General features: G+C 48.8%; 2 protein-coding genes across 2 annotated transcripts in view; both read left to right on the forward strand.

Annotated features, from left to right (window-relative positions):
* Positions 1-3,711: 3,711 nt before the first annotated feature.
* Positions 3,712-22,500, forward strand: part of LOC135827339 (DNA-directed RNA polymerase I subunit RPA2-like) — a gene marked incomplete at its 5' end in the record, with an annotated part of 29,867 nt that continues 11,078 nt past the window's right edge. The window contains 5 exon segments of the mRNA XM_065339855.1: positions 3,712-3,786; positions 6,439-6,537; positions 7,042-7,137; positions 13,995-14,071; positions 19,116-19,189. Coding sequence (XP_065195927.1) covers positions 3,712-3,786; positions 6,439-6,537; positions 7,042-7,137; positions 13,995-14,071; positions 19,116-19,189 — 421 coding nt within the window.
* LOC135827340 (uncharacterized) lies at positions 9,464-10,971 on the forward strand. Its single transcript, XM_065339856.1, has 3 exons — positions 9,464-9,633; positions 9,898-10,188; positions 10,334-10,971. The coding sequence occupies exons 1-3, from the start codon at positions 9,516-9,518 to the stop codon at positions 10,657-10,659; spliced, it is 735 nt and encodes a 244-aa protein (XP_065195928.1). The 5' UTR covers positions 9,464-9,515; the 3' UTR covers positions 10,660-10,971.

Consider the following 22,500-nt stretch of genomic DNA (forward strand, 5'->3'; position numbering starts at 1 on the left):
TATGATTTTTTTGTCTAGGTCATCAAGGCAAAAAAGCATAGCGTAGGGCCCTGAGCTTCCAAGCTCTCTCGTTCCCGTAGCTATGCAGAGGACGTTACTTCAGTAACGTCTGGCGCTAGCCAGGGTCCACACAGCTTTAATTTGGTGTTTGTTCCCGTAGCTATGCAGAAGACGTTACTTCAGTAACGTCTGGCGCTAGCCAGGGTCCACACAGCTTTAATTTGGTGTTTGTTTGTTTGTTTGTGTCACGCCTGGCACTATCCCGTATCTGTCCCGTACCGTATCGCACAGCTGGCCATTTGCTGGCTCCCGTATCTGTCCCGTACCGTACCGTACCATCAAACACAGCTGGCTACAAACAGCTGGCCACAATATTATGTACATGTATACGACTCCCTGTGTGTTGCAACTGTGCTTGAAGGGGACGGTTGCACTTTTTGTAGCTCCGTTTTATCTGAGTTTTCAGTCGTTCCTCTTACTAGTCTTGCCAAGGGGGTGGCTCTGGGTCCACCAGAGTTGCCCCTGGCGTATTTCTGAATTTGCTGGGGCGAGGGTTCCGCGACGCGGTCGCCAAGGCAGTGTCTTTTCAGTCACGACCGTTGTCGTCCTCGTCTCTCCATTCGCGGTGGTGTAGCTGACCCCCGAATGGTTTCAAACTGCGAAGCTCGGAGGAGTACAGTGGTGGCAGAGGCATGAGCTGTGAGTGGAGACGTTGCTGGAGATGGATGGTGATGCAGGGAGAAGAGTTGCGCTGCCTGACGCCGCGTGGGAAATTGTTTGAACCTGCAATTTCAGTTCGAGCGCGGTGGACTTCTAGACGATGTGTCCTCATGGCTGTTTTTCAACGCTTGGCCTATCGCTGATATCCCTGCGTGGGATGTTCTTCCAGTGGAGTCCAGGAGGGACTTCGGGTGCCCACACTCCATCACCTGGTTGATTGTTTCGGAACTGCAAAAATAATTATTGTTTCCTATTTTGTGCGCATCTCTTGTCATCTCTCTTTTCTATACGTCGCACACCAGATGTACTACTATCGCCGTCTTTCTCTTGCTTTCTCTCCCTGATTGCTGTTGCAGTTTTGTTTTTGTTGCCACTGTCCCTCATCATACCCATGCTTGGGTGGTGGGCGGCGTGACCCGTTAGGGTAGCTGCCAATACAGTACGACTCCCTGATGTATAGAGAGACTTTCTGGAAAGAAATAGGGAGACGAGGAGGAAATGAAATTAGAATGGATGTTAGTTGCCGAATAGGTGATAGGATGCGTCAGCAAAGACATACTTCGGAAGAGAGATCCCGTCGTCTCCAAAATAGGCGTGAACGGGCGAGTCAGCGCCGGTCACAGGAAACGTCGGCAGAGTGATCCCGTCGACCCCAGAACGCGCGTGCTCGGCAGAGTCAGCGCCTTCCCAGGAAACATTTCCATCAGTTCCCACAACATGCACGATGAGCTAAGTAACAAAGCATAGCGTAGGGCCCTGAGCTTCCAAGCTCTCTCGTTTGTTTGTTTGTTTGTGTCACGCCTGGCGCTATCCCATATCTGTCCCGTACTGTACCGTACCAGCAAAGACAGCTGGCCACAATATTTTTGTTTGTTTGTGCCATCGACATGCCTGGCGCTATCCTGTACCTGTCCCGTACCATCAAGAGTACGGTACCATCAAGAGAATGAGTATATATGCGAAGTGTATCGGGGGAATGCATTCAGTGCAGTAACATTTTGTGTGGATTTGTGTGCGAGGCCGAGATCCCACTAGCAGGCTGGCTGGGCCGCCTGTCAACCAGCCCGGGAATCGCATGTAGGCCGATAGCATAATAATTATAACGTATATACAGTCATGTAGATCTATAGCAGGGAGTCATATTATATAAACGACTCCCTGCTGTATGGGGAGATTTTCTGGAAAGAAATACGAAGTAGGGAGACGAGTAAATGCAATTAGAATGGATGTTAGTTGCCGTCAGTATAATAATAATAATAAGAAGAAGAAGAACGCCCGTGATCGGCAGAGTCAGCGCCGGTCCCAGGAAACGTCAGGACAGACATCCCGTCGACTCCAGAACGCCCGTGATCGGCAGAGTCAGCGCCGGTCGCATAGCTATGCAGAAGACGTTACTTCAGTAACTCATTGAAACGTTTTTGCAATACAATGATGTAGCTAATCAAAGGAAAAACATTTCCATCAGTTCTAACAACATGCACGATGAGCTAGGCAACAAAGCATAGCGCAGGGCCCTGAGCGTCCAAGCTCTCTCGTTTGGTATTTGTGTGTTTGTTTGTTTGTTTGTTTGTGTCACGCCTGGCGCTATCCCGTATCTGACGGCAAAAAATCATAGGGATGTTATAAATTTTTCAATTTTTTTCAGGCATATCCTGGGATTCGAACCCGCACTATCGCCCTACATGCATTCCCCCATACACTCCGCATTCATACCCAATCTTCCAAGTTGCTTCACGTTATGATCTTGCGTTTGAAAGCCCTATTTGAATATTGCGGGCAGCTGTATGTGGCCAGCTGTGTTTGATGGTACGGTATGGGAGACGGTGTCGTATTACAGTTGAACATCGATTATCCGACCACCTCTGGGCAGACAACTGTCAGGCGGTGTTCAGATAAGGCAAATGTTCCGGATAAGAAAAAAAACTGTCACTCACACACTTTCAGTGGTTCTAGGGCTTGAAAGTGCTACGTCACAGCATAGCAACAATTTCAAAAATTCAAAAATTGGATCCACTTGGATCCAGTTTTTGTATGGATCCAAGCACATTTCAAGCCGTCTTACTCACAGCAAGGTGATGTAACCAGTGAAACTGACTGATTTGGCTACTGGGGGCGGGGTTACAACTGGTGGCGAAGTAAAAGTCACCCCTGCATACGACATGAGTGGGTTGCTATGCACCCACATACTGAGGCAATAGCAAAGTCACACCTTAGTGGATCCAAAATAGAAATCTGATGTCAACTTAGTACTCCCTGGCCGTTTTTGACCTCATCACTTTCAAGCCCTATTACTAGCCGCACGACCTTTTTACTTTTTACTTTTCAAAATTTTCGTATTTTTTGAATGGCTCACTACATGCACAGTGCGTACTCTACGGCACGTGCGCCCAAAAAAACTGTTACGGATAATCGAATGGTCGGATAGTCGATGTGCGGATAATCGATGTTCAACTGTACCCTCGATCGTACCTGTCCCGTACCTATCCCTACCGTACGGTACCATCAAAGACGGCTGGCCACAATGCATATTCAAATAGGGCTTTCAAATGCAAGATCATACTGTGAAGCAACTTGGAAGAATTAGTATGTATGCGAAGTGTGTCGGGGGATGCATGCAGGGCGCGATAATGCGGGTTCAAATCCCAGGTTATGTCTTAAAAAAAGATGGAATTTTTTAAAGAATTTATAACATCCCAATGCTTTGTTTTGTCTAGGTCATCAAGGCAAAAAAGCATAGCGTAGGGCCCTGAGCTTCCAAGCTCTCTCGTCATGCTCTTTTCACGTTGTGGTAACATTTCGATGGTGTTAATTCTTCACTGAACATTGTGTGATTTGATGTGAAAATTTGCATGTCCGGACATGTCCGGCCAATATTCCAACTGGCAGGACATTGTGTCAGAGCACATTTTAATCCTTAGCGCATGCCCTGCCCTGTGTGGTATTTGTGTGATGTGTAATGCCCTGTGTGGTATTTGTGGTATTGTTCTGCAGGAGTGGGGTGGCTATTTCATCGTCAACGGCAACGAGAAGATCCTGCGTATGTTGATTTTGCCCCGGCAAAACTATGTGAGTATGAGCACTGCAGAATAGGGCACGTTGTCTGTGCTCTCAGCTATGTGAATATGAGTACTGCAGAATAGGATACAGTTGTCTGTGTTCTCAGCTATGTGAATATGAGCACTGCAGAATAGGAAGCTTTATTAAGGCGATAAATAGTACCCTAAAGTACCGCCAGAGCGCCCCGTCTCGCGAGAGCGCCCCACCTTGATTTTACAGCAAAGGGAAGAAAATCATATGCAGAATGCTACTAAGTTTGTACGATGTGAGAACCTTCGTGTAAGGTCACACTTGGTATGCTTTTATGTGAAGCTCGTAGGTAAACTGGGTACGGATTGACTGCACAATGTGCAATGTTTGTACAAGGTCCGTGTCGTATGACCTACAGACAGGAATCCACCTCCACATTGCGGCCACGAAAGGACGAGATGGTGGGGCGCTCTGGCGGTACTTTACGGTATAAGCGAAGCGGACATTACAAAATGATCAATGAGAATACATGTATGTTAAAATTGATGTTCCTAATCGATTTTCTTGAGACTATCATCAAGGAAAAATCGTCTCACAATAGGCCTTATGCACTTTGTACAGATGCACGGAATCCCGTAGAATCTTGTAGAATCCCGTAGACCCGGTTGGGTGTTGAATGTGCAGGACCCTATTGTGTTTACTGCTGTACTTCCACTAAGAAATGCGCCATGAAGGCATTTCATACGAAATCTTTTTCCGGCAGAGATCTAGCTAGTCGTTAGTTTAATCCCAAAGTGAAGAAGGCTTGAAAAGTGATCGTTTGCCATGAATTGTGAGGCTAAATGGGTCAAACGCGCATGTATAGCACACAATGAACACCCAACCGGGTATGTACACACCTACGGCCCTAGTACAGAACTTCGTACATCTGTACAATGTGCATAAGGACTTATAAGCTATGCGGAGAAACAAACTACTTATTCGCTGAGGCGAAAATGTTGAGAATTTAGAGCCCAGATCAGTGTATTTCATTGATTCTCTGGGTACCTGGGGCAAAGAGTGGTACGGTTGATACCATAGTGACCGTACCGTGTACAGTCAATACCATAGTGACCGTACCGTGTACAGTCAATACCATATTGACCGTACACGGTACAGTCAATACCATATATATTATTGACCGTACACGGTACGGTCAATACCGTAGTGACCGTACCGTGTCCGATGCCCCTGTCCAGGATTGCAATGTCCACGCTGAGCACGTCGGCACGTTCAGTGTCCGTTTGTGTGCTCCTGGATTTCAAACCGACAGGGTACACACGAAGAGATTTCAAACCAACGGGGTACACACGAAGAGATTTCAAACCAACGGGGTACACACGAAGAGATGAGGTGCAAAACCCAATAAATGCCAAATTTCAGAAATGTGATTTTCAGCTCATTGTGATCTGAAGGTCACATTCAAAATTTGACAAGAACCGTTTCAAAACTGGAACCCAAATTTGGATTTAGATGCCTGTCCCTCCAGAAACTTGCGGAGACATTTCGGAAATATCGCGGAAAAAGTTGCGAGGTAAAATGCCACAAATTGCGGGGAATATTGCGGATTTTGTCAAATATTGCGGGATTATTGTGGTAAAATTGCGGAAATTGCGGCCGATTTGGTACTTGTACTGTAGTGCAGTGGTGTACAATGTACGAGTCGTACAGCATAAATCATGCATGACAAAACAGAACGTGTGCTGTGCTGACTGTGTTCAACTGCCTGACAGGAGCTTGCAAGACAGCTTTCCTCCATCCTCGGACAACACTCGACGCGAGCCTTATTTTGTGACTTGTCAGCCGGTGATTTTCCCAGAAACTTCTCCATTCTGGTGTCGATCTCACAAGTAAACTACTGACGAGCTTCAAGAACTAAACAACATCGAAGAAAGACTCGAATATCGCAGTTGCTTTTCGAAATATCGCGGTGCTTTTCAAGTATCAAGGACAGTTTTCTACAATAACGCGGATGATTTTTCAAATATCGCGGAATCACGGACTTTTGTTCAAACCGCGGAAAACAACGCGGCCGCGGAATCGCAAGTTCCTGGAGGGACAGAGATGCCAACCGCAAATAAAATGAATCCTTTTCTTGGCCATTATCCGTGCGGCCACTGTCTGTACATAATGTCCTGGAGTTGTAGAACATTTATGCCTCCTCCCAATATGATAATTATACAACCTGGTCGCAAGTGACCCGGTGTTTGTCCAAACGGGTCCAAGTACCTCCCAACCGGGTCGCTGGCCCGGCTGACCCAGCTCTGGATCAGACACGGAGTTGTTTTATCCAAATAGGTACCCGGTGGGGTCAACTGACGGATGTTTCTGTGGGACTTTCCCCTGTGTGTGGTCCTTGCTTCTTTTTCCGTGTGTGTGTGTGTGTGTGTGTTGGTTTGTGTGTGTGTGTCGTGTGTGCGCCCGTGTGTGTGTGTGTCGCGTGTGTGTGTGTCGTGTGTGTGTGTGCGTGTTGGTGTGTGCGTGTTGGTGTGTGTGTGTGTGTGTGTCGTGTGTGTGTCGTGTGTGCGTGTTGGTGTGTGTGTGTGTGTGTGTGTGTGTGTGTGTGTGTGTGTGTGTGTTGGTGTGTGTGTGTGTGTGTGTGTGTGTGTGTGTGTGTGTGTGTGTGTGTGTGTGTGTTGTACTGGATTGTAGCCTATTGCCATAGTACGGCCCAGCTGGAAGCAGCGCGGCCCCATGTTCACGGAGTTTGGCGTGACAATGCGATGTGTTCGACGCGACCAATCCGCATCGGTAAGAGAGCGTGTGTGTGTGTGTGTGTGTGCGCGTGCGCGCGTGCGTGCGTGTGTGTGTGTGTGTGTTACTTGTTCATCACCCTTGCAAGCTGTTGAATGGTGTAATCCCAGCACAAGTTGCTATGTTTAACATAGCTGTTCGCTACCGTCGTTCCTGCGATGGGCGTGTCTGAGTCTGAATATTACTAGTGGCTCGCTGAGGTGTTTGAGCGTATGCTTATGAGTTTGACTAGTGGCTTGCTGAAGTATTTGGACGAATGCTGCTGCTGCTGCTACTGCTGCTGCTGCTGCTACTGCTGTTATTGTTTGTTGGTGGTTGTTGTTGTGGTTGTTGTTGTGGTTGTTGTTGTGGTTGTTGTGGTTGTTGTGGTTGTTGTGGTTGTTGTTGTTGTTGTTGTTGTTGTTGTTGTTGTTGTTGTTGTTGTTGTTGTTGTTGTTGTTGTTGTTGTTGTTGTTGTTGTTGTTGTTGTTGTTGTTGTTGTTGTTGTTGTTGTTTTCGCAGAACATGGTGCTGCACTACCTGTCGGATGGTACATCCACGCTGACGTTCTTCCGAGACAAGCAACAATACCTCATCCCATTCATTGCTGTGTTGAAGGTCAGTGGCCAGCCAGGCATTTCACAATAGGACTACCCGTATTGTCGCGTATACCGGTACAAGTTTTTTAGGAGTTTTCTGCATCTGCAGATTAACCCTTTCACTGCCACTGTCGACGAAAGTCGACAGCGCATTCATGCACTCTGAGTGCCACTGTCGACGAAAGTCGACAAGCAAACATGCAGTCCCCAGTGCCACCGTCGACTTTTGTCGACAGGCAGACTTCACCCAGTTTGGGCCACTATTTTTGACTATTGGAGATGTTTAGCCGTGGTAGAGGGCCACTAGGCCCTAGAAGAGGTCCATACCCATCGAAATACGCTGCCAGAAGCATGGGTTGCCATTTGAAAAAAATCGAACCAGCGTCGTTGAAAATGCGCATCTGATTTTTAGCCGAGCGGCGCGGAAGAAATCGGTTCTCACGCACTTCCACCTTGCTGAGTCGGTGCCAGTTTTTTTCTCTTTCCCGTCAACTTTCATTGCAAGGAGCATGACATTTGGTTCAGACTTGATGCCTAGCCATTGCCCAAGACTCCAGGCGGCTATCCATTGCGATAGGCGGTTGGAGTCACGGGTAGAGACAACCACACGACGGATTCCTCACGGACGCATTCACTGCAAACTTGGCGGAAACAGCGCTGGTGGCGCTCACCGAGTCCAGAACTAAACTTTTCCAAGAACTACCACGTTACAATGGCGACCAGCAAAGTCAAGAGACACTACAGGTATGTCAGCTACAACATTATATTCTTTCTACAACGACACCTACCTCAAGCTCAATACCTGACGATCTACTGCAAGCTGATGCGAAAGTGCATTACACCCGCGAACGCCGCGCTTGTCAACGGAACAGGGAAGCGCTTCACTCTCCGAAGTCGAAATGTATTCGGACTGCTGCTAGTCAGGAGAACAAACGACCACCATGGCGGCAGAACATTCCGCAGCTGTTCACCGACACGATCTGCTTCACCAAACGACTTACCATCGTTTCGTTCTCCGAGTTTTCTGGTGGCAGCAACTAGAATTTCGTCCGCAACAACAGGACGAAAGTCTCTCGCAACTGAAGTCCTGTTGCCACGAAGACAGAGAACATTCCGCACGCCATCTCTTCTGCTTCCAGTGTTGTAGCTCTCCGGTCCACTGGCAGATCTTTCAATCCCAGCTAACAAAAAAAGGATCTGCTTCTCTCTCCAAAACAACAACAACTAACTTTACTTCGCGAGTGTCCGGGCCGATCGTGTACATAGTGTATGTAGCGCATGCGGCGCACGGCGCACTTTCGCATGACATGACATGCATTTTTGCACAGCGGCTGGCGCTAGAGCGCCCAGCACGGTTGTACTTCGGATTTTGCGATTTTTTTCGACGGCAATGGCTTTCTTTATGAGTTGTCTACCTACGATGTATACTTTGGAAAGCGATATTCCGTACAGAAAGTACCAAAAAATCCATGAGAAGTTGGCCTTTCGATTTTTCGAGCTGGAGGCAAAAAGTGCCTGGCAGGGAGGGGGTGTACAGCTCAGCTGACAGCCTGGCAGGGAGCGCCTTGTCACCTTGAGTGGTCAGCTGGCAGTGAAAGGGTTAAAGCCGTGCTTATTCCTCTAGAAGCTGATGTCAGTGCTATGCTTCTATTCAAATCAGGCTTCTATTCAAACCTCGTATCTCTATGTATGTCAATACTAAACCAGGCGTATGTGCTGACAGTGTATCTTTAAAATCAGGCTTCTATTCAAATCAGGCTTCTATTCAAGTCAGGCTTCTATTCAAATCAGGCTTCTATTCAAATCAGGCTTCTATTCAAATCAGGCTTCTATTCAAGTCAGGCTTCTATCCGAACCTCGTTTCCCTATGTACTGTAAATATACAAAATTTCGGCGCTGCAAAATTTCGGCACTCCACGATTTTTGACATTTCGGCGGCGATTTATTTTCGGCGTGGGGTAGAGGGCATGGTATAGACTAGTGCGACAGATACTGTGAAAAATTTCATCGGCGTTTTAATTTCGGCGTTTTGGGTCGGTGCCGAATATAGCCGAAATTAAATAGCTGCCAAAAATTTGTATATTTACAGTATGTCAATTCTAAAGCCAGGCTATGTGCTGAATATCTTAAAAACAGGGAGTCGTAAAATACCGGGAGGCGACACGAGATGCACAACCGCGTCGGATGATTGCCTCAGCTCGGGCACGAGTGCTGAGACCTCACGCGCTGCATGGCGAGGGACTTCCCATGAGGTCAAAGCGGCGCAGGACGCGTTCGCTGTTTGGTCCAAAAAATTTGAAAACTCAATAAAATTATCCTGCACACAACGAATCCAGTGTCAGCAGTTCGTTTTGTTTTTCTAAGTAATACTTTGTGCCTTGGCCTTCGAAGTAAAGGATGATGGAGCTTGACAGAGATGACTGCCAAAGTGATGAGTCCACCGTGGAAGATGTAGATGACGCCACGTATTCACTTGGTGACCTGAGTTGTGGGGATGTTCAGCTGTGGGCTACAGGTGAGATTCTTTCGTTTGCATGTTTTTGTCTCTTCCTTGTGGACACGAATGTATAATCTGTAGCATACCTAAGTGCCCGAACTGACCCGATAAATTAGGTGGTCGACACCATCCTTTTCATCCTAGTCTGCCCACGATGCATTGTCTGTTCACTGTGACAGGATATTTATTGAAGTCCTGAAAATTTACGTGTGTACCTAGTATGTATCATCACCGTAGATGATGTAAACCTCCATCCTCAAACCATACTTTGTCTATGTGCAGATCGATGTAAGAGTGGTAGTGCCATCATGGTGTACAGGCCTATGGAAGGTGCAGTGATCCATGGAATTTGCAAACTGCTGACAATGAGACAGGCGAGTGTTACTGAGGCGACGGAGTCATTCCTGCATGTTATTATGACACGGTTACACAAGGCATCAGGTACTGCAAATCTGCTACGCCAGGAAGTGTGCCAGCTGAAGGCATGCAAGGGTGCTGATATTTCGCAAGCATGGCAACAAATGCTGTCCGTCATCGCAACAGCTATTCCCGAAGTGAAAATCAATTGTGAAGGTCAGTGCGTTTTGCATGCATGTTGGAAAAATTGGCTTCTGACTAGGTATGCAGACTAGGTATGCAAACGCTGGCTTTTGAATACTAGTACAGTCTCTGCAACCACCAGTCCTTATATGTTGTCTTTTTCTTTTCTCTTCTTCAGATTTGGAAGTCACATCTGCAGTGCTAGCGAATCTGATAAGCTACCTGCATGCCACGGCTGCCGCTGCTATCAGGAAAGCGTCAATAGCACCATCCAAAGCTGCTGAAGCCATCCCCGAACCGGTGATTGACAATTTGTCTCACCTTGCTGAAAAGTACCATGGTGGTTGGTGCTTGGTGGCCGTGCGGCGTGAGCTGGAAGGAGCAAGGTGTCGCAACGACAACTTGCTGCAGCTTATACCTTTATTTGGCAAGGATGCCGTGACAAGCCTTCAGCCTTGTTTGGAGAATTCAGGTGGCCCGTCGTGGCTCGGAAGCTCTGTATAAGACACCATACGTCACAGATAAAAACAACTGAACCAGTGATATGTGAATTTTGCGCTTGTGTGTGTGTGTGTGTGTGTGTGTGTGTGTGTGTGTGTGTGTGTGAGTGTGTGTGTGTGTGTGTGTGTGTGTGTGTGTGTGTGCTTCTGTGATAAGTGGTATAAGCAGTCCACAGGGTATTCACCTTGAGTGCATTCGCCGATAGTGTGACTTTCGTCGCACAGAACCTTCTTCAGTTGGTCAGGTGACTCGGCGTGGCTCGGAAGCTCTGTATAAGACAAAATACGACACAGATAAAAACAACTGAACCAGTGATATGTGAATTTTGCGCTTGTGTGTGCACGAGCATGCATGTGTGTGTGTGTGTGTGTGTGTGTGTGTGTGTGTGTGTGTGTGTGTGTGTGTGTGTGTGTGTGTGTGTGTGTGTGTGTGTGTGTGTGTGTGTGTATGTGTGCTTGTGTGTATGCTACTGTGATAAGCGGTACAAGCAGTATACAGGATATTGACGGGTATTCACCTTGAGTGCATTCGCCGATAGTGTGACTTTCGTCGCAGAGAACTTTGCTCAGTCGGTGAGGCGACTCGGCCTTACGTTTCCTGAAGGCAATGTGTTCAGAACAGTTATGAACAGCTATGAAAAGTTTTAAGAAATGACAAAATTAATATTGTTTGCAGTTCATGGGCCATATAGATGTGAAACACTTTGAATGCAGAAGAATGAGGATAGTGGCATCAAATACTGCATGGATTCTGTTTGGTATGCTACTTTTTTCCCTTCCATGGAAAGGTGAGTACATCGTCGAACTTCATCTCGAAACTTCACACAAACCTAGAATGGAACTTGGACAACATGAAGGGGCCATGGGCATGGTGTGTTTAGTGGAGAACTATTCCGAAAACAGGGTGTCATTCGCATTGACTCAATTCAAATTTGAGTACATTTCGTGAATAACTTACCTTGACATTCCGTCGTCTCCAAAGCAGTGAACTTCCAACAAAAAAAATTAAAAGCCACGGCTCAACCTAAGGTAATGCGTGGTACGTATCAGAAACAACCAGCTTTCGCTCTGGAGATCCAGAATAGCCTCGAAGCATATAGCAAAAACAATTGAGAAAAAGAAGATGACGACGACGTTTCAATCACGCTTCAAATTTCGCGGGTCGAGTGCGGCAATCCTCGGATCGTGAAATGTGTGGCGTGTCGCCTCCCGGTATTTTACGACTCCCTGCTTAAAAATCAGGCTTTCATTCGAAACATGCTTCTATACGAGACACTACAGTAAACGGGGGATGTAGCCGGGGGATGTAGCCAGGGGATGTAGCCGGGGGATGTAGCCAGGGGATGTAGCCGGGGGATGTAGCCAGGGGATGTAGCCGGGGGATGTAGCCAGGGGATGTAGCCAGGGGATGTAGCCAGGGGATGTAGCCAGGGGATGTAGCCAGGGGATGTAGCCGGGGGATGTAGCAGGGCGATGTAGCAGGGCGATGTAGCCGGGGGATGTAGCCGGGGGATGTAGCCGGGGGATGTAGCCGGGGGATGTAGCAGAGCGATGTAGCAGGGCGATGTAGCCGGGGGGGTGTAGCAGGGCGATGTAGCAGAGGATGTAGCAGAGGATGTAGCAGGGGGATGTAGCAGGGCGATGTAGCAGAGGATGTAGCAGGGGGATGTAGCAGGGGGATGTAGCCAGGGGATGTAGCCGGGGGATGTAGCCGGGGGATGTAGCCGGGGGATGTAGCAGAGCGATGTAGCAGGGCGATGTAGCCGGGGGGGTGTAGCAGGGCGATGTAGCAGAGGATGTAGCAGAGGATGTAGCAGGGGGATGTAGCAGGGCGATGTAGCAGAGGATGTAGCAGGGGGATGTAGCAGGGCGATGTAGCAGAGGATGTAGCAGGGGGATGTAGCAGGGGGATGTAGCCGGGGGATGTAGCAGGGGGATGTAGCCAGGGGATGTAGCAGAGGATGTAGCAGAGGATGTAGCAGGGGGATGTAGCAGGGCGATGTAGCAGAGGATGTAGCAGGGGGATGTAGCAGGGCGATGTAGCAGAGGATGTAGCAGGGGGATGTAGCCAGGGGATGTAGCCGGGGGATGTAGCAGGGCGATGTAGCAGGGCGATGTAGCCGGGGGATGTAGCCGGGGGATGTAGCCGGGGGATGTAGCCGGGGGATGTAGCCGGGGGATGTAGCAGAGCGATGTAGCAGGGCGATGTAGCCGGGGGGGGGTGTAGCAGGGCGATGTAGCAGAGGATGTAGCAGAGGATGTAGCAGGGGGATGTAGCAGGGCGATGTAGCAGAGGATGTAGCCGGGGGGTGTAGCAGGGGGATGTTGCACAAATATCACCTCACCTTAGTGCATCCAGCTTGTTCATAGAAGAAGATGTTTCTAGCACTGCCCATTGTACCTTTGTTGAGAATTTCCTGTTACCCAGCTTTCTCCTCACCCACTTGTTGCAATGTGCTGATCCCCTAACTCCACCCTGAGTTGGAGATTTCAGGGGTGTTGGTTGTTGGGTGCGTCTCTCAATAGAGCAACCGAGTCTAGAAAGAGTCTCTATCCCCTATCCCAGGGAGGCCTGACGCGATCAAATTGCTGGTAATGAGCAAGTCCGAGTGTGTGTGTGTGTGTGTGCTTTCTGTTTGAAGTATACATGCCTGTTAGCCATGGACTGCTTCTGGCTAACTATTACGTTAGATTCACTCTTGTGTAATCAATGGTGCTAGTGAAGCTTTTATCAGATCCACTCTGATTTAACCACTCACACTAGTAGCAAGTATTACCTTCACTGGGGGCAGGGGTAACTGCAGTTGGATCCCGGGACGGATACCCTGATGCCGTCAATCCTTTTTCTGCACCTTGTCCTCACCCACTTACTGAGGTGTGGTGAGCCCATAAGTGGGATCATTTTCAAGTCCAGCCAGAGTTTTGGGGATTTCAGGGGGTGTCGACCGTTGGGCGGTTCAATAACCAATTGAGTCATCTATCCAAGATTCCTTTTGAGTCTCTCTCCCCTCTCCCGGGGGGACTCGCGTGACCAGTTTTTGGCAGTGAGCAACAAGTAAGTAGTGTGTGTGTGTGTTTGTTTGTGTATATGTGTGTGTGTGTGTGTGTGTGTGTGCGCGTGTGTGTGTGTGTGTGTAAGCGCATGTGTTTGTGTATTTACACGCTTTCTCTCTCTCTCTCTCTCTCTCTCTCTCTCTCTCTCTCTCTCTCTCTCTCTCTCTCTCTCTCTCTCTCTCTCTCTCTCTCTCTCTCTCTCTCTCTCTCTCTCTCTCTCTCTCTCTCTCTCTCTCTCTCTCTCTCTCTCTCTCTCTCTCTCTCTCTCTCTCTCTCTCCTTGCAGGGCCTAGTGGAGGTGACCGATCATCAGATTTTCTCTGACCTCTGTCAAGGAAATGAGGACGATACCTATATCAAGAGGTATGTCTGCCATGCTGCATTCAATGTTTCTCCCAGAGCCCAGCGTATGCGCTTGCTGGCTTTTCTGCTAGCGCCACAACTTCTTTGGCTGCTGCTAGTCTTAACAGAATGCATTAAAAAAAACGTCATAGGTATGTTCATAAAATTAAAGGAAGGACCAAAGAACTACAAGTTACGCTATAATGTCCACTAACACCACCGGTTACTAAACAATCAGCTCGTGCGATAACATTGCACGACACTGACCGACAGTACTGACGTTCTACAACTAACTGGCTAACAGCTGTAGCACATCTTGGACGCGCACTCCAACAGCCTTCCAACTTGGAAGGTTCTAAGTTATCTAAGTTATAGAAATAACATAAGGAGGGGAAGGTGAGCGCAAGCAAGATAAGCACGAGCTGAAAGTCTCCATCCGAGTCCATATAATTATATGGCCCAGAATCTGCGAAAACCAGGCTTAGGGTGAAAATCATTTTTTTGAGAAAATTGATGTTTTGTAAAAAGGTTGTCGCGTGGACGATCGAGTGCAGTGAAGTGGAACCAAAGAGAATCTCGCTTGTTTGAAGAAGTAGCAGTCATGGCAGGAAGGGCTTCCGGTAGAATATTCCCTGCTACTCCTCTAGTCACAACGAAGAGTTTTTGAGCTGATCGAACGGATTCCATCTCCTACACTCAGGGATGGCGAAATTTCTGCCCTAGCTGCTGCTTGCGGAAAATTGTGAAGAAATCGTCTCCAGTTAGAGTCGTGATGGCGATAGCGAGGAGAACCTGGACGACATCGATCCAGCCAATCGAAGTACGGCGATACTAGCTGTTTCTGGGCCTCACGCAAAAGGAACACGCGCAGCAGAGCTCATACGTTTGCAGCAAGTTCACGAGGAAAAAGGCTTGAAGCGCAGTGTGAAAACTGTCTTGAATTGAAGTCCTTGGCGATGAAGTGCTACTGGAGGCCAGGCGAATGAGCGAGCAGATCGAGAGGCCCCCACTCGAGACTTTCCTCGCTGGTCAGCTAGCTACAAGGGATTGTACAGCGTGCCGATATTTCACTTGCTGGTCAGCACCAAGCAGATACTGCAGCACGCCAGCACACTATGCGCTTACTATGAACAGTGGAACAGTTTGAAATGCTGTGTTCTTGCTTGTTTCTGAACAGTTGAACTAGATTCACCCGTCAAAAGGTGCCATCTCAACTGGAGTTGGGTTTCGTTGTGGTGTGTAGCGCCAGAGCATGCCAGCACATGTACGTATTCAGCCCCAGAATGTGCTGAGTGAGGAGCAAACAAAATTCATGCAGAACTGTGCATGGCCACTACAGCCTGCAGCACCAAGGGGCCACAACAAGCCTGCCCCCACATGCCTACCTTGTCATGTCACCTAAACAAAAAATCATCCATGTCTCTTCCTTCAGTCTGGTGCATCTCTCTTCATTTCTTTCCTGTGATAACAATTTTGTGTTTTTTTTGGATTTTTTTACACAATACCCTAGTGTGTTTGAGATAGATTTAATACCACTATTAGTCGACCCACACCTGTAATAATTTGTTTCCTGACCTCCCATGCCCGGTAGAAGCTGAAAATGGGAAAAAGTCATTTTTGTGAAATTTCACCCTAAGCCTGGTTTTCGCAGATTCTGGGCCATATGTTTCTTTGGAGTAGTATGGATACATGTATATCCGTACCAATGTACGGTGCATACTTTTCAAAGCGCAACATGGCGTACCTCGGCTGTCTCCTGGCCTAATCGGACAGTTATAAGGTCTATCGACGTTAGAATTGTCTCAGCTATCGGCTCGAGGAAAACCCGAAGGCGATCCGAGATCGAAGAGCGGAGTTATGAGCCTCGAACTAAATTCGCTCATCGGAGTCACCTTGGGCGCGTGCATTTTGAACTCGTTTTTGGGGGTTTCCCAGGACTCGCGGCCCACGCAGCCACACATAGTTCACTTCATCGCAAAAGCACTGCCTCTCCTAACACCTCCACCCGTCTGTTGTCCACTGCCTCTCCTAACACCTCCACCCGTCTGTTGTCCACTGCCTCTCCTAACACCTCCACCCGTCTGTTGACCACTACCTCTCCTAACACCTCCACCCGTCTGTTGTCCACTTCCTCTCCTAACACCTCCACCCGTCTGTTGACCACTACCTCTCCTGACACCTCCATGTGTCTGTTGTCCACTGCCTCTCCTACCACCTCCACCCGTCTGCTGTCCACTGCCTCTCCTAACACCTCCACCCGTCTGCTGTCTACTGCCTCTCCTAACACCTCCACCCGTCTGCTGTCTACTGCCTCTCCTAACACGTCCACCCGTCTGTTGTCCACTACCTCTCCTAACACCTCCACCCGTCTGCTGTCTACTGCCTCTAAGCACCTCCACCCGTCTCCTGTCCACTACCTCTCTTAACACCTCCACCCTTCTGCTGTCTACTGCCTCTCCTAACACCTCCACCCGTCTGTTGACCACTGCCTCTCCTAACACCTCCACCCGTCTGCTGTCCACTGCATCTAAGCACCTCCACCCGTCTCCTGTCCACTACCTCTCCTAACACCTCCACCCTTCTGCTGTCTACTGCCTCTCCTAACACATCCACCCGTCTGTTGACCACTGCCTCTCCTAACACCTCCACCCGTCTGCTGTCCACTGCCTCTCCTAACACCTCCACCCGTCTGCTGTCCACTGCCTCTCCTAACACCTCCACCCGTCTGCTGTCTACTGCCTCTCCTAACACCTCCACCCGTCTGTTGACCACTGCCTCTCCTAACACCTCCACCCGTCTGCTGTCCACTGCCTCTCCTAACACCTACACCCGTCTGTTGTCCACTGCCTCTCCTAACACCTCCACGTGTCTGCTGTCCACTGCCTCTCCTAACACCTCCACCTGTCTGCTGTCCACTACCTCTACAAACACCTCCAACCGCCTGTTGACCACTGCCTCTCCTAACACCTCCACCCGTCTGCTGTCCACCACCTCTCCTAACACCTCCACCCGTCTGCTGTCCACTGCCTCTCCTAAGACCTCCACCCGTCTGCTGTCCACTGCCTCTCCTAAGACCTCCACCCGTCTGCTGTCCACCGCCTCTCCTAACACCTCCACCCGTCTGCTGTCAACTGCCTCTCCTAACACCTCCACCCGTCTGTTGATCACTACCTCTCCTAACACCTCCACCCGTCTGCTGTCCACTGCCTCTCCTAACACCTCCACCCTTCTGTTGTCCACTGCCTCTCCTAACACCTCCATCCGTCTGTTGTCCACTGCCTCTCCTTACACCTCCACTCTTCTGTTGTCCACTGCCTCTCCTAACACCTCCACCCGTCTGTTGACCACTGCCTCTCCTAACACCTCCTTCCTTCTGTTGTCCACTGCCTCTCCTAACACCTCCACCCGTCTGTTGACCACTGCCTCTCCTAACACCTCCACCCGTCTCTTGACCACTGCCTCTCCTAACACCTCCACCCATCTGTTGTCCTCTGCCTCTCCTAACACCTCCACCCGTCTGTTGTCCACTGCCTCTCCTAACACCTCCACCCGTCTGTTGACCACTGCCTCTCCTAACACCTCCACCCGTCTGCTGTCCACTGCCTCTCCTAACACCTCCACCCGTCTGTTGTCCACTGCCTCTCCTAACACCTCCACCTGTCTGCTGTCCACTACCTCTACAAACACCTCCAACCGCCTGTTGACCACTGCCTCTCCTAACACCTCCACCCGTCTGCTGTCCACCACCTCTCCTAACACCTCCACCCGTCTGCTGTCCACTGCCTCTCCTAAGACCTCCACCTGTCTGCTGTCCACTGCCTCTCCTAAGACCTCCACCCGTCTGCTGTCCACTGCCTCTCCTAAGACCTCCACCCGTCTGCTGTCCACCGCCTCTCCTAACACCTCCACCCGTCTGCTGTCAACTGCCTCTCCTAACACCTCCACCCGTCTGTTGATCACTACCTCTCCTAACACCTCCACCCGTCTGCTGTCCACTGCCTCTCCTAACACCTCCACCCTTCTGTTGTCCACTGCCTCTCCTAACACCTCCATCCGTCTGTTGTCCACTGCCTCTCCTTACACCTCCACTCTTCTGTTGTCCACTGCCTCTCCTAACACCTCCACCCGTCTGTTGACCACTGCCTCTCCTAACACCTCCACCCGTCTGTTGACCACTGCCTCTCCTAACACCTCCACCCATCTGTTGTCCTCTGCCTCTCCTAACACCTCCACCCGTCTGTTGTCCACTGCCTCTCCTAACACCTCCACCCGTCTGTTGACCACTGCCTCTCCTAACACCTCCACCCGTCTGTTGTCCACTGCCTCTCCTAACACCTCCACCCGTCTGTTGTCCACTGCCACTCCTAACACCTCCACCCGTCTGCTGTCTACTGCCTCTACCCGTCTCCTGTCCACTACCTCTCCTAACACCTCCCATTGCCTGTTGTCTACTGCCTCTCCTAACACCTCATCCGTGCTAGCTTTCTTCCAATATCTACCGCTACCAGAGTTTGCGCCCGCCTGCACCTATCCCTAGATTAGTGTATACCTGTGTGATCCGATGTGTTTATAAGGGTACTGCTGGGTAGAACCCCAGTGTTAGTTGCTGTCTGATGATTGCCAAGCAGCATGAGCACTCGAAGTTACAACCCAACTGAAGGTATTCTGGCCAGTCTGCTATTTTTGGTTGTCGTATATAACTATGCAAATTGATCATTGTCATTTCCTGTGCGCAGAGATTTGTTTTGGGATCTTCTTATCCAGCCACATCTGATCCTTTCCACTCTAGTTCTGTCTGTTGAGACTGAATGGCCATTGTTTTTTGCTCTCTCTCTCTCTCTCTCTCTCTCTCTCTCTCTCTCTCTCTCTCTCTCTCTCTCTCTCTCTCTCTCTCTCTCTCTCTCTCTCTCTCTCTCTCTCTCTCTCTCTCTCTCTCTCTCTCTCTCTCTCTCTCTCTCTCTCTCTCTCTCTCTCTCTCTCTCTCTTTCTCTCTCTCTCTCTCTCTCTCTCTCTCTTTCTCTCTCTCTCTCTCTTTCTCTCTCTCTCTCTTACTTTGAACTCACAGTTGTGCTGTGGCAATGCTGCGACAAGCCCAGAACGACGGTTTCTATCGGCGTGAACATGTTCTGAATCACATTGGTGAGTGACGACGGAGTGTACTAGTTGATATGCATGTTCTCACCTTTTCTTCTGATAAAGGCACAGTGGCCGTCATCAGTTGCCGTCATCTTTTTAATTCACTTCTTGTTACTGTACAGGCAGAACATTCCGTTGGTTAATAATTTCGTCCAACTCCAAAGAAAGGGAGTTCGTCCGGTTGAAAATTTCGCCCATGGATCACAAGGGTGTATTGAAAAGCTGAACAAATCGACATTATGATGAAGAAAGGAAAAGGACAAAATGTTACGAGTTATGACAAATATTGGCTCACCATCCGAGTTCAAATCGACATTAGTCCAGCACTTAATTTAGTCCAAAAGCTCCTTGGACGAAAAAGACGTTATTTTTTCACGGACCTTTCATAAAACTTTTTCAAATTTTGTCCAAAAGTAAAAATAAAACTATAGGAGGCTAGAGACGGCTCTTCTCCAGAGATTCACCAGAAAACATTTTCAAATTTCATCTCCACCTTGCCGATAAACTCAAAAATGCAGTCAAAATGTGATCAAAATGACCCCTAAAAGTTGTACCGCCCCAGCCACCTTAACCCTATAACGCCTATAGGACGGATATATCCGCCAGACTGTACAGTGCATGCTGAGGTGACTTCAAACTTTCGTCATTCAGTCAATCCTTGTTCGAATTCAACGAACGAAAGGTCTAATCGTATCAGAAAAGCCTCAGCTGTCGGCTCCAAAAAACCCGAAGACGATCCGAGGTCATGGCGCAGAGTTACGACACTCGAACGAAATTCGCGTGGGCGAGTCGGCTCGCGCGGCGTAAAATTTGAAACGCCAGCAAGGGATTTTCCCTGACTCGCTGGCGACGCGTGCACGACTGGCATACGTCATTTTGAAGCTGCATTTTGAAGCTCTCTCCTGCAAAAAAATTGACCGTTCTGCGATCGATATTGTTGAAATGGCTGAGAATTTAGTACCGCGCTCGCAGGTCTGGCATTGGAGCGCTCAGATCGCGCTGCGGCGTTACTCCTACGACTCTATCAATTGAGAACTGGGTATGGCTGTGTTCGTCTTGGAGAGAGCTTTCCATAGAGCCCGAGATTGTTGGAATACTCCAAAGGATATCGAAATTACAGTCAGATGAAAATGTGAGTTTGTGAATTTCATGCGTCTCCTGAAATAATTTAGGCTCTAAAGGGTTAAACAGTATTGGTTGTTGCGCCTTGATCCACACAGGGTTGTAGCGTCTCTACGGATGCAGAAAACTCGGCCTCCCGCCGAGTCTAACGTGGACCGTGATTTTTTTAACCCGTTGTGTACCAGCCCCATCTCGAACCGTAACGTATGTTACGGTTCGACGCACTGCGCCGCGCCATTCGGCGGCGTCCTTGCTCCGATCGACTCGCGGTTTGTTGCGCTGGACAGCTGAGATCCCACTGCAAATTTTGATGTATGATGTGGGTAGGTTGCCATTTGAAAGTATGGAGAACGATCGCGGCGAAAAGTGCGCTTTGCAATTTCAGCGCTCTGCGATATATTTTAGCAATTTCGATCGTGTTTTCGTTCGGTTACGCTGCTTGTATCTGGAATATAGCTTGCTCTAGCTGTTGCCGATGTCTACTAGTGATGGTGAACGCCAGGAGAGAGTTGTAGTAGCGATATAATCTCAGGATCTGAATCGAAAATGAGAATTTCCATCGCTGAAGCCATTGCAGTATTCGCTCTCCAAGCAGCGGCGAGAGGGAGCGCAGCGATGGCCTGAAATAATCAAGGCAGGTGAATTTCCTCACCCATCGACTATTCCTGGTCTTCTCAATCGCCAATACCCTCGCTGGACGCAAGTACATAAGGGGCCGTCCGTAAATATCGATGTTTTTTTAGAGACGATATTGGTGCTTCTCTCCCTTGACCCCCCTCCCCCCAGAAGACGCACATGTACATCTAGATCATGGAATCAATATTTTTGGATGCTCATTTTTTTCCTTTTTTGTCAATAATATGAACCCAAGATGGCAAGTTTGCAGTATTTATATGGTCTAATTGAGAAGGAGAGCATTATGACTTTTTTGGTCGCCCTCGAGAACACTTGTGGCCAGCAGCCTTCTTGTGCTGCATTAGCCCATAGTAGGCATTTTCACAGCTAACCTGTCACTTTGCCATGGCCATGCGGTTCACAACTTCCTCAACTTCTCTCTCGACAAAGAACAAACTTCAGGCACGGCCAGTCAAAATTCACATTTTACATGAAAAGATGAGGGCGCTGGCGCGCTAGCGCTACCCGTGCAGTACAACTCATCGTACAAAAAGCGTTCAAAGTGCAACTCATCGTGTACTGGTGTAGCCAAAGCGGCTACGCTCGGGCTTGCATTTTGTCAAATCCTTGTTCAGACAGTGAAGACTGGAAACTCTTGTGGAGTTCGTCCGTGTTTGTTCGCACTGCCTCTACGTCTTGAAAAAGGTCTCCTGCAGGCATCGTTCGGCCGATTTCCACAATCAATAGCTCATTCTTTTGCTCTTGAAATTCGCCATGGCCGTACAGCTTCCAATTTTTGATTTTGTTCTTGTGTCGCGAGTTTTAGCTCCGCGAACGGAAGCTGGTTTCACATTTCTTGTATAGCCATTTAGACGTCCGCGTGCAGGGATCGGCGAAACTTCAGATATTTACATCGATATTTTTCTGATGCTCGAAAAGACGCACATGGCTCAAATCCCCTCCCCCCCCCAGACGCACCAATATCGTCTCTAAAAAAACATCGATATTTACGGACTAAGTGAAAAGTACATATTCAAATCTGACACAATTTCAATAATTTGAAATTTTGATGCAATTGTTTGGCATGTGGTATTCACGCAATATGGCTCTTTTCCGTCCATTTCGCTTAGGGTAGTGACTTTACTCCCTCGCACCCAGACGCTGATTTTTTGGAAACAAGTTTCTATACTTCCGATGGGAGAATCCGACATGGCAGTGCATTTCGGCGTGGCCAGGTCAAATTGTAGAATATCGCATCGAGTGAATTGCTTTATCTGAGAGAGGAGATGTTCGTGCCCTTGAGACCCGAAGTCCCGTTTCCATACGACAAAATCTAGGAGCTCTGCGCTCAGCGCTTTTTCAGGGTATGAATTCCGGGTTGTTCTGGTCGGGTCGCAGCGTCGCGGACTATTCCATCGTCTTCAGCGTCGAAAAACTACTGGCCATGTGAAATCACAAGGCGGTGAGACACTTTCGTCTTCCTCTACGAGCGAATTTGTTCTGCGCCAGCATACCTAAGTATGCAATTTCGTACGCGCAGTTCGAGTGACGAGGCGTGTGCACTGTACACTGTACTG

The sequence above is a fragment of the Sycon ciliatum genome, chromosome 11 (genome assembly GCF_964019385.1).
Source record: "Sycon ciliatum chromosome 11, ocSycCili1.1, whole genome shotgun sequence".
Classification (NCBI taxonomy): Eukaryota; Metazoa; Porifera; class Calcarea; order Leucosolenida; family Sycettidae; genus Sycon; species Sycon ciliatum.